The 15229-nt window shown below is 35.9% G+C and overlaps 1 protein-coding gene across 2 annotated transcripts; it reads right to left on the minus strand.

Annotated features, from left to right (window-relative positions):
• Nucleotides 1–2031: 2031 nt before the first annotated feature.
• Nucleotides 2032–11360, minus strand: NSMCE4A (NSE4 homolog A, SMC5-SMC6 complex component). 2 transcript variants are annotated; one of them, XM_015817240.1, is made up of 11 exons: nt 11145–11360; nt 9421–9501; nt 8502–8632; nt 7182–7333; nt 6390–6489; nt 5757–5847; nt 5116–5210; nt 4455–4503; nt 4212–4300; nt 3722–3805; nt 2032–3614 (listed from the first exon to the last, which is right to left on the minus strand). In XM_015817240.1, the coding sequence occupies exons 1-10, from the start codon at nt 11281–11283 to the stop codon at nt 3740–3742; spliced, it is 993 nt and encodes a 330-aa protein (XP_015672726.1). In that variant the 5' UTR covers nt 11284–11360; the 3' UTR covers nt 2032–3614; nt 3722–3739. The 2 variants fall into 2 exon arrangements, with proteins under 2 accessions (XP_015672726.1, XP_015672725.1); XM_015817239.1 differs by having other exon boundaries at nt 3717–3805.
• Nucleotides 11361–15229: the final 3869 nt, after the last annotated feature.

Consider the following 15229-nt stretch of genomic DNA (forward strand, 5'->3'; position numbering starts at 1 on the left):
GTTCTAGCAATTATGCAGACACATCATTATTCTAATAATTGTTCAATTTACTACATTAATGTGACATTTCATTTAACAACCATGTCACTTGGTGCTAAGTGAGGGCTACTTGTACTTCAAAATTACTGGCTTTTTGATTATGTGCCATCAAATTGCTGTTGATTCTTAGCAACCACACAGATTTTTGCCTTTAGTTAATCCATTATTTGGTCCTTATTTAATTGTTCTACTTATGAGAAATACTTTTCTAGGTGTGAAGATTCAGAGTAAGATATTTAAGAGATGTGTTCAATATTTACAAAAGGTGATGGAATATTCTTTGTACTTTGAATTCATATGATGCTGGCATCAATATGTTGTAATAGCTATACTAAAGACTGAGATGAAATGTATATATCACCCAACCCAAATGGCCTGGGCACAATACAGATAGCGCTCGACTTACAACCAAAGATACAACAGCCCCCCCTCCCAAAGGTACTTACAACCCGATTCAAAATTCTGACTGTCTCTCCCCCCCTCCCGGTCATTTTGGACACTTGACAATTAGCCCGCCTTTGCAGCTTTTTGCAGCATCCCAGTCATATGATCAGTTTGCAACATTTTTTGCTGTTAACTGGTGTTTACTTCAAGTTTCCAACAAAATAACAGCCATTTGCTTAAAGACCATGCAAAAAAGGTCACAAAATCAGACACGATCATGTGATGACCTACTTAAGTAGTATAACTTGTGACCATAATTCCTTGCTCAATTAATCATATGTCGAGGACCACCTGTATTATTACAAATCAGCAGTAAATGAATTCTAGAAGATCTAACTAAGATTTCAAGTCTATTTCTAAGCTATAATCAGGCTTTCTGCCTAAACTCCAACTCTTTGTCTTCCAAAAAAAGGTTCCCTTCTTGCTGAAAAAAAAAATCCAGAATTTTATGCTGCACATTTCACCACAATTATGTCCAGAAAAGGGAGCACTTTGGTTTCACAAAGCAATTTGGCAATCCACTGTAAATTGTTTCAATACAGAAATGATACCGCACCTCTAAGAGGTACCACTTACTACCAATGCTATCCTACTGTAGGCCATCCACAATTTTGAAACATATTTAAGGGATAGTTGTGGTATATTCCAGTAATTTATCCTTCAAGTAATCAGCCGTACTATTAAAACTAGGCAGGATAGGTATCCTTTATTGGCCAAAATTGATTCAAGTCCTTACCTGCCATAGACAAAGGGTTGTATGGCACCTGTGCAAGATTTTCATTTAATATTTTCAGTATAACCACATACTTTATACACAAGTATAATGTTTACAATTGATCTAATTTTTCCAAAGGTTATAATTGTTTTGTTATGCAAGTTGCTAAAATATAATTTGAAAATATGCACCATACATATCCATATCCAGAAATAAAATATAATGGTAATAAATTATACTATAACAAAACAAAAAAATCATCCATTAAAAACATAAGGGTAATAATTAACAGTGGTGAAAGACAGTAGAAAATGTTGTTTTAAAAAAGATGCCGGAAACACATTAGCATTGGTACATCATTCTATAGATCTATCATTTTATTTGTACACCTGTATTTTTTGTTGCAATGATCTTTAATTTAACATAATTGTCATGGTTCCAATAGATGAAACTCTTCAAAAGAACTTCGAGGCATTGTTTACCGTAAAGAATCTTTTATTCGAGAAACAAAGTATCGGCGCTACATAGTTGAAACCAGAAACTAAATTCCCCTCCCCTGGATACAAAGTAACAAAGCACAATTCCCTCCTCCAATAAACAGTCATAAATCACATTCCCCAATTAGCGGGCTTTCTCCCCAGCTCTCTAGCCCACCAAAACACTAACAGCTCTGGGCCCAATGTCCTTGGGTTCCCACGATTAAGTTGTTATTGTTATGACTAGCTGGACTCTCATCCCTATTCCCCCTCCCAGCAGCAACTAATTCTAAAAGCAATAGAGAAAATGGCTGCATTTCCATCTATTGTCAAAGCAAGAACATCCGATGTTAGCAGCATTGACAATAATTGTAGTAGGTATACATACATGCATGCTAGGAGGGATCATTCCTATTTTTCCCACAATCCTACATTATTGCCTTATATAGCTGAATAGTTTAGTTTGACAAGACTGCATTCTCTGCACTTATTAATGCAGTCAGGCTACAATTGTCTAAAATCATTTGGATTGAAAAACAAATCTCCTTGATGCATTTATATTATGTATGATTTGTATGACGCCCATATGCTATTACTGTTAGAAATCCAGTGACAGAATAATATATGCTAGGGGTAGAAGAACACCATAGAATTTTATAAGTTAACAACTAATCCAGTTCCACATATTTTTTGTATCAGCTATAATACCAGTATACTTTGTTATCTCGTGCAACTTTCCAAGAAAATACTTATAAAGAGTAATTTATAAGGTGCAGGGCAGCTTCCCAGAATCTACTAGACTGCATCTTTAGTCCAAAAAAATAGTCTTTTCAAAGCCAAAGCTTCCATGTTATCTATATTTAATATTTATATTATTATTTAAAGATTAACAAGTTTGCATAACTCAAAAATGACTACAGAAACATTTGAAATTATTAATCTTGAAACATACAACCACTAGAAAAGTGTTTCAAAGTGTTTTAATTACAAATGGATGCTTCTGCCCAAGTTTCAATAATCTATAACACGGAATGACATCCACAATAGAAGCTATTTCGTTTTTATATGCCATTTCTCAAAGACATTCTACCATAAACATTTGAATGCTTGTCTTAAATGCAGAATGACATCAAAATAGTATGATGGAGGAAAGCAAAGTATTTCAACGAGGTGAGTACATTCTATGATGTAGACAGCCTGATGTACTTTTCTTCTCGGCCTTGCATTTCCACTCCCCATTTTTCTTCTCTGTACCATCATTCACAAATAATGAGGTTCAAAAGCTAATTTAGCTACGGAACTATAAATAAGCTTTAGAAAAGTGCATGTTCTCCTAAACTAAAATATAATTAACACATACTGCTGCAACACAAAGGAACTGGGATAGTACCATTCTACTCCTTTAACATTTAAATGGTTTCAGGCACAACTGTTTGTGTCTCTCAGTATGAATCTGCTTGGACATTAAATGACCTTTAAAGCGGTCTTTGTCAGGCACATAAAAGAAGGCACGTTCTGGGTCACTCCAAAAATACAGAGCAAACACCCTTGGGAGCAGTGGCAAGCCACCACTCTTTTCCACCTCTGAAGACTGATCAAATGTCTTCTTTTACTGAAAATCATACTTTGTTTTTATTGTTAGCTAACTTCTTTTTGCTTTGTGGAAAGGTGAAATACAAACTGAAATAACATAATGTTGACCAAATGAATTGTAATAAGACAAAGCACATTCAGAACATAAAAGCTACAACAATTTGAGACTAATCTGTTGTTACAGCAAATAAACAATGTACAGTATGTTGTATAATACAACATTGTTATTTAGAAAACCTGGAAGCACTCCCCTTATTCAAGCAAATATACAATACTTAAACAGGAAAGTTTTGCTCATTTCCATTCTCCTTCCAAGATCAGGCTGGTTCTTACAGAACTATGGATACCTGTGTAAAAGAGTGAGATTGAAATCAGCCCAAACTAGCATTTATTATGCTTGAATAGCAACAACAAAAACGATATCAGAGAAATTAAACAAAAAATAGTACCTTACATTCAGATCAGCTTCATCTCATGTCTGTGACTGTGAAACAGGTGGAATCATTGTCTGTGAAATTTCAAATATCTCCACAATATTCTATGTGAAAATAAAAAATTAATGTCTTTAATTCATAGTATTATAGATAAAAATGTGCATTAATAAACATATCTACCTTTTCAACCACCGTTAGTTAAAATATTAAGCTGTTAAATGCAAAGTTATGTATATTACACGTTAACAGAACTTCTGACTAGCATTTATTTTTATCATACTTTTACAATGTAAATTCTGGTAAAGTGCTGCAATTTTTTTTTAAGATGGGAGACTGTACAAAATTCATGAATGAAATACATTACTACTTTAACCAACAGTCAGTCCATCTTACTGTGATACACAAGTTGAATAATATAGATGCGCTAATCCTAGTTACAGCATTTTAGGCACAGAAACGCAATTCAGGGATATTTAAAATAACTTCAGGAAATAAAATATTTAATTATACCTTCCACTCTTGATAGCTCATTGATATGACTGCTTGCTTTCGTGCGTGAGTATCCTCATAACTTTCTACTTCTTCTGGACGTAAAGGTTCTAATAAAATATTGTATTTTGGGGACACACAGTTATATTTAAAAAACAAAAATGCCATTTCACTAAAACAATATAAATTCAAGTATATATCAAATTAAAAGACATAAAGACATTTATTTAAAACAATTCCTAGTATTAAATATTCCAACGTTACCTATTATAGGAAGCTTATCTTGATCCAGTTTTATTCTTGCAAGTCCATCCTAGAAAAAAAAAAAGTTCAATTTACTTCTAAGATAGCAAACCTTTCAAAAACAAGTTATGAAATCTGAAATACATTTACCGAGCTGAATTCAAGTGATAAGAATGGTAAACAAATTTAGCCACCTATTATTTGTTTGGTTTTGATTAAGTGGATTGTATGATTACAGCCATTTATAGCATATGAAATAAACCATGATTGTTATGATTATCCCAGTCATTCAGGAATTAATTTTCCAGTTTTAATCTTTTAAACAGTAGATAGATATAAGACTTAAAACCAACTTATTTCCATTATGAAAAAACAATCAGATTTTTTTAACAAAAACAAAGCATGATCCATATTTCAAGTGCCTAAATATATTAAATTCTTATAATTATCAAGCTTGTTTCAAAATCAATTTATTACAACTGTCAAAAGGACAAAAATCTAGTATATAAAAGAGGGAGGGGTTAGTAAATTATAAACACACATCAAACTTTGCATTACATAAGTGATGAAATAAGAATTAGTCAATAGCAGCCCTTCAACATGGATGGTTCAGATCCTGTGCTTATATTTGTGGCACAATACATTTTGCTTACAATTAAGGGAGAAAATTGTTTCTCCTTACCCTTATTAAGAATGAGACATGAAACATGTTTTCCACAGTTCGTGCAAAAGAATTTGGGTCTGTCACAAACTCAAGGAAAGATATTGGTGTATCAGCTATAATGTAAAAATAACATAGTTTTGATATTGATAAGTTCATTTAGCTATTCAGTCTATTTCTAGTTTACTTTCTATGTTCAATATCATTTAGCTATCATTCATATATGAATGGAAAAAATCCTAAGCCCACATTTAATATTTTCACTATTCAATTTTTTTATTTAAAGACATTTAATTATGGTTTGCAGCAGAATGAGAAATGTAAACTAAATTTTCTTAACAAATCTTATATGCCATCTGAATGATTCTTCCTAGAGCAAAGTATTATCATAACATCAGATTGAGAAATATGTGCATATGGAGTCAAATTAATATAAGTAAGCATTTCCAGTAAAAATATCACCTTGAAAATTAAGCTAATTGCAGAAAAAATACAACTAAATATTTGAAGCACACAACCTCTTTATAACTTCAACAGATCTTTTCTGCTCAAATATTTTTGTTCTTACATAGCATTCTCAATATCATACTTTTTCTAGCCCCCATAACAATACTTAAAGGAAAGAGAGGCAACTGTGAGAATGCTGAAATCCATTAACTTACGCTCTTCTGCATAATAGGCTTGTAAGAATCCCAAAATCCTTTCTACTTCTTTTTCAGTAGCTTCTTGATGAGATTCTTCCATTTTCTTTAACTAAAAAAGGAATTAACTTAACAAGCTATTATTAATATAGCTATATTTTATGACAATATTATAGCAGTCTTCCTGTTCCCATTATAATATTCTGAATTTCTTTTAAAGAATATTGTGGTTTTCCTTAAAGCATATTTTATTGTGGTACCTCATAACCATCAATACTTTTATCAATGTAAACTTGATTTCTGGGAGAAATGAAATGTAATTTTAAAAAAATAGGAGAATGTGCAAAAATAGTACTGAGCTGAAATAAATCTACTGGTATGAAAAACAAGCTTTTAAAATTGAGTTTAAAGCTTTATGCACCATTTACAAATTACAAAAATCAGCTGATTCAATAAATATTTTCCCATGTATTTATATTAGAAGATTATTAAGCCAGAACCAAACATCTGCATAAAAATCATTGTTCACCATAATGCTTTGTTATGACAAAAAAAAAATCTATTTACGTTTCCTCTTCTGTTACTGTGCTATGAATTTCAGTTGAAAGTTTCTCATCCCCAAAGTAATATTAGGCTTTATCAGAGGTAACTCACTTGTGCAGGCATTACTCTGTTTCCATCTGATGTTGCCTTCTTTCGTTGCCTTTCAATGCGTGGCCTTTCAACAGGAGGATCAGGAGTAAATGTGCCCAACCTAAGCCAATGAAAACATTGTAAATTCCTTATGTAACATTCCAAATAACCTGAAAACATAACACTGTAATTCTATTTTGCAAACATGGCTAACAAGCTAAAAGGATATAGCGACATAAGCCTAAAAAAAAACAAAAAACCCTGGTGTTTGAACTTCTGAGAGATTAGAATTTCTTTCAGCTTCATGCCTTCAGACCTAATAATGTTTTAATTTTAGAGTCATGTCAGACTAATGCATATGAATGCAAAATCCTAATCTGGTTGTTCTCAACTATACACATTTCTTGCTCTTATTTCAAATTTTAAAACACTATTACCTAAGAGCAACAAAAGGAAACATTTATAGAAGCACTGTTGGAAAGAAGAACTTGTTCCAATTACAGAATAAATTAGGGTCAACTGCATTTTCTATTCAGAAACCTCCTTGCCCCAAACCCATTTGATGGAATATAGGGATGATAACTTAATAAAAGGTCTTTAGTTTATTTTGCTCACTTCAACAACTCCTCAGAAAGTGCAAGTGCTGCTGTCAAAGCTCAAAGACAGCAGTAGAGAAACACATCTCAAATTACATTGTGCAAGCTGCTTTAATTGTGCTATTCAAGTCCCAATCTACAATAAATCTGTAGCGTAATTCCTGTGAAAAAAGATATCACACCAGACTGAAAGGAAGGGTACCACAAATAAACTCACATGAAATGGAAAACTGGTGCCCTCCTAAAGTATTTTTTTGCTTCTTCACCAAGTTTATGCCAAGCATTATGAGGTAAGAATCCACTAGCAACCTGTTCTTCTTCACTATCACTTTCTTCTGTTTCCAAACGATTTAGACCCATAAGTGATAACTGTAGGAGAAATATATTATGGTATCAATTTGCATTTTTATACAAAATGCATGGACAATATTAAATTAGAATTCAAGAAGAAATATGTTAAGGTACACAACATCATGCTTGCGGAGTTACACTCATGTCTAAATCTATTCTGAATGATACTAATTGCATATTAAATAATTCAAAATAAAGTATATTACAACTTTGATCTGAAATCACAACATCTTAATCAATTTATCTTGTTTTTTTTAAACAGGAAATTCAGTTTAAAATATGTGGCATATGTTATCCCTTTGCACAAATCATTCCTCCCTCACCACCTTCTCCAAAAATGCAGAACTATTTACATAACTTAAATTGAGGAGGCAGCCAATTTTCTCTTTGCAGTGATACAAAGAACTATTTGAATTGTCTTAGCTACTATAATATGTGATTCCAGACAAGACAAGCAGACAAATATGTTTTTTTCCAAACCCAGGTCTGTGATGCCAACTAAAAAAAATGAAAGTCTAAAGAAACCTGAGCAGTAATTTTTAATTTTCTTTGGCTCATGACTGGTGATGGAACAAAAATGAATTATTAACTGTGACACATGGCTTACGATTCTAATTACCCAGTACAGCAAAATAATTCTACAGGATCAAAAAAGCATATCTAGATCACTACATTTTTGATATAGAATAGTTTAATTTTCAATAATGCAAGAATTCACTAATTTGAAGTTAATGAGAAAACCAGGGAAGAGGTTATAGAGTATGATAGCCCAAGAGTTACAGCCTACATTTAAAATAAGCAAAGGGGTTCTAACTCTTATTAAAATATATGATTAATGCAACAGCAAGCTAACAGTCTGGTTCTCATGAACTCAAGGACCTCAAGTGCACTGCATACTTTTTTTGGCTTCAGTCTCTAAAACTTATATTTCAGCTTATATAAGTGAAAGATTTAAGTACACTTCTAAATACTGATAGTAGCTTTGCTAAAAAAATATTTTGTTTCCCATTTAAACAATGAATACATGATGATTTACTATCATGAAATGTTGATGGGATCATTTTATATATATCATCAAGTTCTATTTAATAAAACAGAAAAGTCTTATATTGCTATACAGCTTCAAGTTCTATTTAATAAAACAGAAAAGCTTATATTACTATACAGCTCATCATTGCAAACTTACTAAATCTTCAGCAAATGCAGATGGATCAAATACTGTCATATCTGAGTGTAACTGGCTTGCTTTTTCTTTTCCTAGATTTGATGCCAAAACTAGGAACTGGGCATCCAAAGCGGCCTCCCTTGCAAAGGATACTGTTTTGAAAGAAGAAAAATATTTTGCTAGATTCAAAGGGAATTGAACACAATAACGTAATTTTCATTAATATTCAACTTCCGATGGATGCCTGTTGTTTAGGTTAACTAAATAAGATTAAGTTAACAATTCAATGTAATGGGCTAGAAGAAAAGGTGCATTTTTGTGAGAGAAATATGTTGTCTATGCAGGGTGGATATTACCTGGTAACATTTTTTCATTTATTGCATATTGCTTGCTTATCCTATGTGTGACTACTCTGTTCATTATTACATTATTGTCTTGTAAAAGCATGCTCTGGGCTTTTCTTAATACTTAAAACAATAATAATTATTCTTAGTGCTGAGTTTCATACTTTATCACTTTATATTCATATTATATCACTTGATGTAACATATACTGCCCACCGAACATGAAGTATTAATAAAAATGACACTGATGCCTATCAATCAAAAAGAAAGTAGCATATCATTAAGACAAGAGAGAAGAAAAAGAGATGAGATTGGATTTTTAATTACTTTAATTACAAAGGGAAATAAAGTAATTTTCCTCTCTGCTTGCCTCTACTAATTCCTTCAGGCTAATAGAAAATTACTCTTCATGCTTTCTGAAGAATACAAAAGGCTACCGTTAGTAAACAAAATAGTTTATATTTTTCTCACTAGAATAAGTTGAATGGATTAAATAAAAGTGGTGATGTGACACATATTTTTTTATTTGAAGCGATTTCTAGAAAGAAATCAAGCACTGAAGAAATGGTAAGTATTTGGGGAAATTCTCATCTTACCTCCAGTAAATAGTTTATCAGCATCTTCTAGAGCTTCTGTCAATTTATCATTATTGGTGCTTAGCATCAGTTCATGGTTCTCTAGGAAAACAGGGGGAAAAACATATTTAATCATTGAGATACGTAACCAAAAAGGCCACCCCGTTAAAACCAGTATATGCACCAATTTGCAAGGCAGAGTTCCACTTCCTGAAGCACAACATGCCCGAAGATTCCAATTACGATTTAGATTTAAAAAACATTTTACATTTTTTTAATAAAAAAAAGTTTGTGACACACACCCTCACTATTTATTTATTTTATTATTTAAATTTATATACCGCCCTATCTCCCTTACGGGACTCAGGGCGGTGAACAGGCAATAAAATATGTAACAGTAAATATTACATAAAAGCCTGCTCTAAAATATGAAACCCCTAACAAAACCCAATCAAAACTACGCCAGGCCGGCCGCATGGAACAGATGAGTTTTCAGGGCTCGGCAGAAGAGGCGCAGGTCCGCAATTGTACGTAGGTTGGGGGGCAGGTCATTCCAGAGGGCAGGAGCTGCCACAGAGAAAGCTCTCAAATCGCCAGCCGGCATTGGCTGGCCCACGGTACCCTAAGGAGGCCCTCTCTGTGGGAGCGGACTGGTTGAAGGGAGATATTTGGTAGGAGGCGGTCTTGCAAATACCTAGGTCCGTTGCCATGGAGCGCTTTAAAAGTTGTTACTAACACCTTGAAGCGCACCCGGAAGGCCACCGGCAGCCAGTGCAGCTCGCGCAGGAGAGGTGTTACATGGGAGCATCTAGAGGCCCCCAAAATCCCCGTCACAGCCGCATTCTGAACTAGCTGGAGCCTCCAGGTGCACCTCAAGGGGAGCCCCATGTAGAAAGCATTGCTGAGGCATTTAGACTTCATTCATTAGAACAGTGGTTCTCAACCTTTTTAATGCCGCGACCCCAACCGGTCGTAAGTCGAGGACTAAACCGGTCGTAAGTCGAGGACTTTCCCTGCCCAGGAGCGCCGCGCATGCGTGGTTCCGCCCCCTGTGCTGGCCGAGGCGTAGCTGGCAAGACGGAGCAGGCCGACCACCAGCTGGCCCAACCCAAGGGAGGTAAGGCACCCGCTGGGAAAGGGGGAAAAAATGGACAAAAAAAATGGCAGACAGCCTTGCTTGGTGACCCCCGTGAAATGGTCGATCGACCCCAAATGGGGTCCCGACCCACAGGTTGAGAACCACTAAATTAGAAGAATGAAGGTTTTTTGGGGGGGGGGGAATCTCAGAAAGGTGGGATCTTTCAAACTCCATCTCCAGATCACAGCAAAGTGGGAATGGAAAACATGCGTGACTGGAATGCACCCCGTCCATCATCTCCACAGACAGGAAAAAGGATCCCCAAACAGGAGAAGAGCACATGTTTATGTGTTGCCCCGCTGTCTCGCAGGATCTTAAGGCACATTCAGTCTAACACGGATGATGTTACCTAGTTTGGGCAAAGAAACGTCTGCAAGAAAACAACCAAGCTCAGAGAGCACCGAGGAGCCCTCGATCCTAAGACTTAGTCAGGAGTTTCCCTCTTTATCCCCCCCCCCGCCCCCGGCCATCATCCCCGCCATGTAGACAGAGTTAAGCAGCGGCGGCGACCGATCCGAGGCCACCAAGCAAGTTTCCTGGATCAACGGAAGCCTCATCCCGGATTAGTTTGCGCCGTTTCTCTCCTACTCGGTGGGGAGGAACCTACGCTGAACGGTAGAAATTAGTTCTCGGTACTGTTGGCGGATCAAGCGCCGCGTTGTCAGTTCGTCCGGTTCCTCCCCGGAATGGCTCTGGCCGGACATTTCTGGCGCAATCATCGCCTCTGGAGGCGACCGACGCTGCATAGAATCTCAGCCAGGGCCCGAGACGAGGCAGCCCTCCCGGTTCCGGCCTAAACACTCTCTCGCGGGCCAGCTGTTCTTTCTCGCGCATTGAACGCCGGGAAGAGGAGGTGCGAAGTTGGACATAGAGATAAATAATGAAGAGAGAACCCTCAATGCCAAGAGGAAAGTCGCTCATGTCACAATAGAGTTTAGAACAGGGGTAGTCAACCTTGGCTCTTTTATGACTCGTGGACTTCAACTCCCAGAATTCCTGAGCCAGCACAGCTGGCTCAGGAATTCTGGGAGTTGAAGTCCACGAGTCATAAAAGAGCCAAGGTTGACTACCCCTGGTTTAGAAGGTGGCAGAGTCATTCAGCCGTCCTCATTTGATAACGAAGTGGCGAACAGCCCTCGAAAATCTCGGTTGTAAATCTCGCTTCGGTGATAGATATAAACGTTAGGAGAGCTCTAAATTAACAAAAAAAGGTGGCTCTGTAGCTGTAAAGTTGGGTAGGCTGACATATCTAAAGCTACGGATCTGATCCACGGAAGCTTTCTGAAAATGTTGACGGCAAGTCGGAAGTTTCAAGCCAGAACGCGAAGGTTGCAATTTCCGAAGTTTGATAGGGGTGGGTCTTTCCCCCATCACCTATCAGTTGCTCAGCCGTTTTAAGATATGTGAACTTCAACATGCTGGGTCAGGAAATCTTGGCGTTGAAGTCCACACATTTTATTACTGAATTTGAGAAACGCTCACCTGGAAGAATGAATGAGGAGTTGTGCGTCTTTTCTCGGCAAGACCAGCGGGAAAACATAGCGTGTTCCCCTGTACGTACCAGTTTGGGGCTGTTGTTTCCCTAAATACTGGTGGATGATGATACACTGGATATATAAATAAACCTTTTTTTTTCAGGGTTGTGGTGCTCAGTTGCTTCCATGCCTATCTTTCAAAACGAAGATAATTATTAATGGCATTGGTTCACAGCACCGCATAGTGGTAGGTTTTTAGGTCACCTTCTCAACAAGAAATACTACTGTATTTTAGAAAAGATCTCGTTGCTTTTATGTTATTGGAGATGCAGTGCAATTAATGCTTTGTTAAAATAGATTTTTCCATTTCGGTAAGAAGCAATGACACGTAGTATATCAACCACTTCAAAATTTGGTATTTTCAGATATTTATATTTTTTTGAAGTTTATCTCTTAACCACATGGCAGTTGACTTCTGTACTAAAGAAATTGACTTGCACTACAATCAAAAGACTTACTGTTCAGCAAGGGAAAGACAAACATACTTTAAAATATTCGCTGCTTATAAATCAGTTACAGATGATTCATGAATCATGGCATGAATTGTAAATAAATATGTTGTTGTCTTTTTCAGCTTTTTTCATTCATAATTTTGTGTATATTTGATTTTGTTTGTATGTATAAACTAAATATTAAAACATGCAGTATAAAATTAAGTAAGGATATCTAGTAAAGAAATTTGCTCTTGTTTTCCTAATCTAGTTCTAGGTTTCAGGAAATGCTGCTAAGTGAAAGTACACATATACCTGAATTATGGGGTTTTTTTGGTTTTGTTTTTTTAAGAGAACTGATGTCTTGCTTACATCTTGGCAGTGAAAAAATCTTAGGTTACCTCCTCCAATGGCAACATAACTGTTGTGTTGTATTTGCTTTGTTTCTACACTAAGATATGACTAAGATATGAACCTTTCATCCCACACATGAGTTTGACAAAAAAAAATGGAAGAACAAACCATTACTATGTGCTTACTATTTCTACTCCTACTGAGTAGAAATATGTTGATTTGGGGGAGACATTGTAGAAGCAGAACAATGTTAGTCTGTGGTGGCAAAAAAAAATATCAGGACTGGTTGTATCCTTCATCAGTCTAGCTCTTCATTAATCTGATGCAGTGATTACTGCAGCTCCTGGAAACCTATGCCAATACATAAAATGTGCTGGTCAAAAAGACTGATGATGTTTGACTGAGGTTTATTTGAACTCACTTTTTTAGTATGGTTTACAGACTTTAAACTCATATTTCTTCAAGCTTCAGGATGGTCAATTGCATTTTAAAATGCATAAAATACATTTTCTTATTTTAAAATGTCAACATTGCTAACATTGGATGTTCTTGCTTTGACGACAGATGGAAATACAGCCATTTTTCTCTGTTGCTTCTAGAGTTAGTTGATGCTGGGAGGGGGAATGAGATGAGAGTCCAGCTAGTCATAACAATAATAACTCAGCTGTGGGAATCCAAGGTCATTGGGCCCAGAGTTGATAGAGTTTTGGCGGATGGAGAGCTGGGGAGAAAGCTTCAAGCTAATTGGGGAATGTGATTTATGACAGCTTATTGGAGGAGGGAATTGTGCTTTGATACTTTGTATCCAGGGGAGGGGAATTTAGTTTTTGGTTTCAACCATGTAGTGCCGATACTTTGTTTCTCGAATAAAAGATTCTTTAAGGTAAACAATGCCTTGAAGTTCTTTTGAAGAGTTTCATCTGTCGGAACCATGATATGTATAAAATTGCAGCTACCTGTTAAAACTGCTAACATATTTTTGTAATATTTTTTCCTTAACTTCTACAAGTACTGGTCTACTGTTGGACGCTATACTGTATATGTACAGTAAATATGTAGAAGTCAATATCAAAATATTTTCAGATGGCAATAACAACCAAACTACAGATAACTTAGACATATAGCATTTTTGTTCTGTATTGGGTGAACAACTGGCTTTGTTTTCATTGCAATGATTATTCTCCCCTAGTGATGCATAGAACCATAATCTAACTATTTGCCCAGCAAGCCAGGCTACATAAACTACATAGTAATTGCCTACATTTTTGTTCCTATTTATTTATTGGTTTATTTGTTTTCCTATTTTTTAATTATCCCAGGTGATTTTATGCTATTTCACAAATTTAGTAGTTCAAATAACAATAATTGGCACCAACACACATAATCCATTAAATCTCAGTCTCAATTTAAACAGGTAAGACTTAAGCTTTTTAAATTAAAATGTTAATTCAAAAATTAATAATAATAATAATAATAATAATAATAATAATAATAATAATAATAATAATAATAATAATAATAATAATAAAGTTGGAAGGGACCTTGGAGGTCTTCTAGTCCAACCCCCTGCTCAGGCAGGAAACCCTATACCATTTCTGACAAATGGCTGTCCAGTCTCTTCTTAAAAACTTCCAGTGTTGGAGCATTCACCTCTTCTAGAGGCAGGTTGTTCCACTGGTTAATTGTTCTAACTGTCAGGAAGTTTCTCCTTAGTTCTAGGTTGCTTCTCTCCTTGATTAGTTTCCATCCGTTGCTTCTTGTCCTGCCTTCATGCGCTTTGGAGAATAGCTTGACTCCCTCTTTTTTGTGGCAGCCCCTGAGATATTGGAACACTGCTATCATGTCCCCCCTCGTCCTTCTCTTCATTAAATAGACCTACCCAATTCTAGCAACCGTTCCTTATATGTTTTAGCCTCCAGACCTCTAATCATCTTTTTTGCTCTTCTCTGTACTCTTTCTAGAGTCTCAACATCTTTTTTACATCGTGGTGACCAAAACTGGATGCAGTATTCCAAGTGTGGCCTTACCAAGGCATTGTAAAGTGGTATTAATACTTCACGTGATCTTGATTCTATCCCTCTGTTAATGCAGCCTAACACTGTGTTGGCTTCTTTGGCAGCTGCAGCACACTGCTGGCTCATATCTAAGTGATTGTCCACTAGGACTCAAAGATCCCTCTCACGGTTGCTACTATTGAGCAAGGTACAATCTATATTATACCTGTACATTTGGTTTTTCTTGCCTAAATGTAGAACTTTTTTCAGCATTTAATTTCATTTTGTTAGATAGCACCCAGTGTTCCAATTTCTTCAGATCCTCCTGTATCTTAAGCCTATCTTCTGGAGTGTTGGCTATTCCTGCCAGCTTGGTGT

This window comes from Protobothrops mucrosquamatus, unplaced genomic scaffold, assembly GCF_001527695.2.
Source record: "Protobothrops mucrosquamatus isolate PMUCROS unplaced genomic scaffold, P.Mucros_1.0 scaffold566, whole genome shotgun sequence".
Classification (NCBI taxonomy): Eukaryota; Metazoa; Chordata; class Lepidosauria; order Squamata; family Viperidae; genus Protobothrops; species Protobothrops mucrosquamatus.

Coding starts and splice junctions, on each gene's coding strand:
- NSMCE4A (XM_015817240.1), bottom strand. CDS start 11,283: ATGCAGCGTCGGTCGCCTCCAGAGGCGATGATTGCGCCAGAAATGTCC. Junction 8,633..9,420: donor TGATAAACTATTTACTGGAG/GTAAGATGAGAA, acceptor CTTTCAAAACAG/TATCCTTTGCAAGGGAGGCC. Junction 5,848..6,389: donor ACAGAGTAATGCCTGCACAA/GTGAGTTACCTC, acceptor TTCCTTTTTTAG/TTAAAGAAAATGGAAGAATC.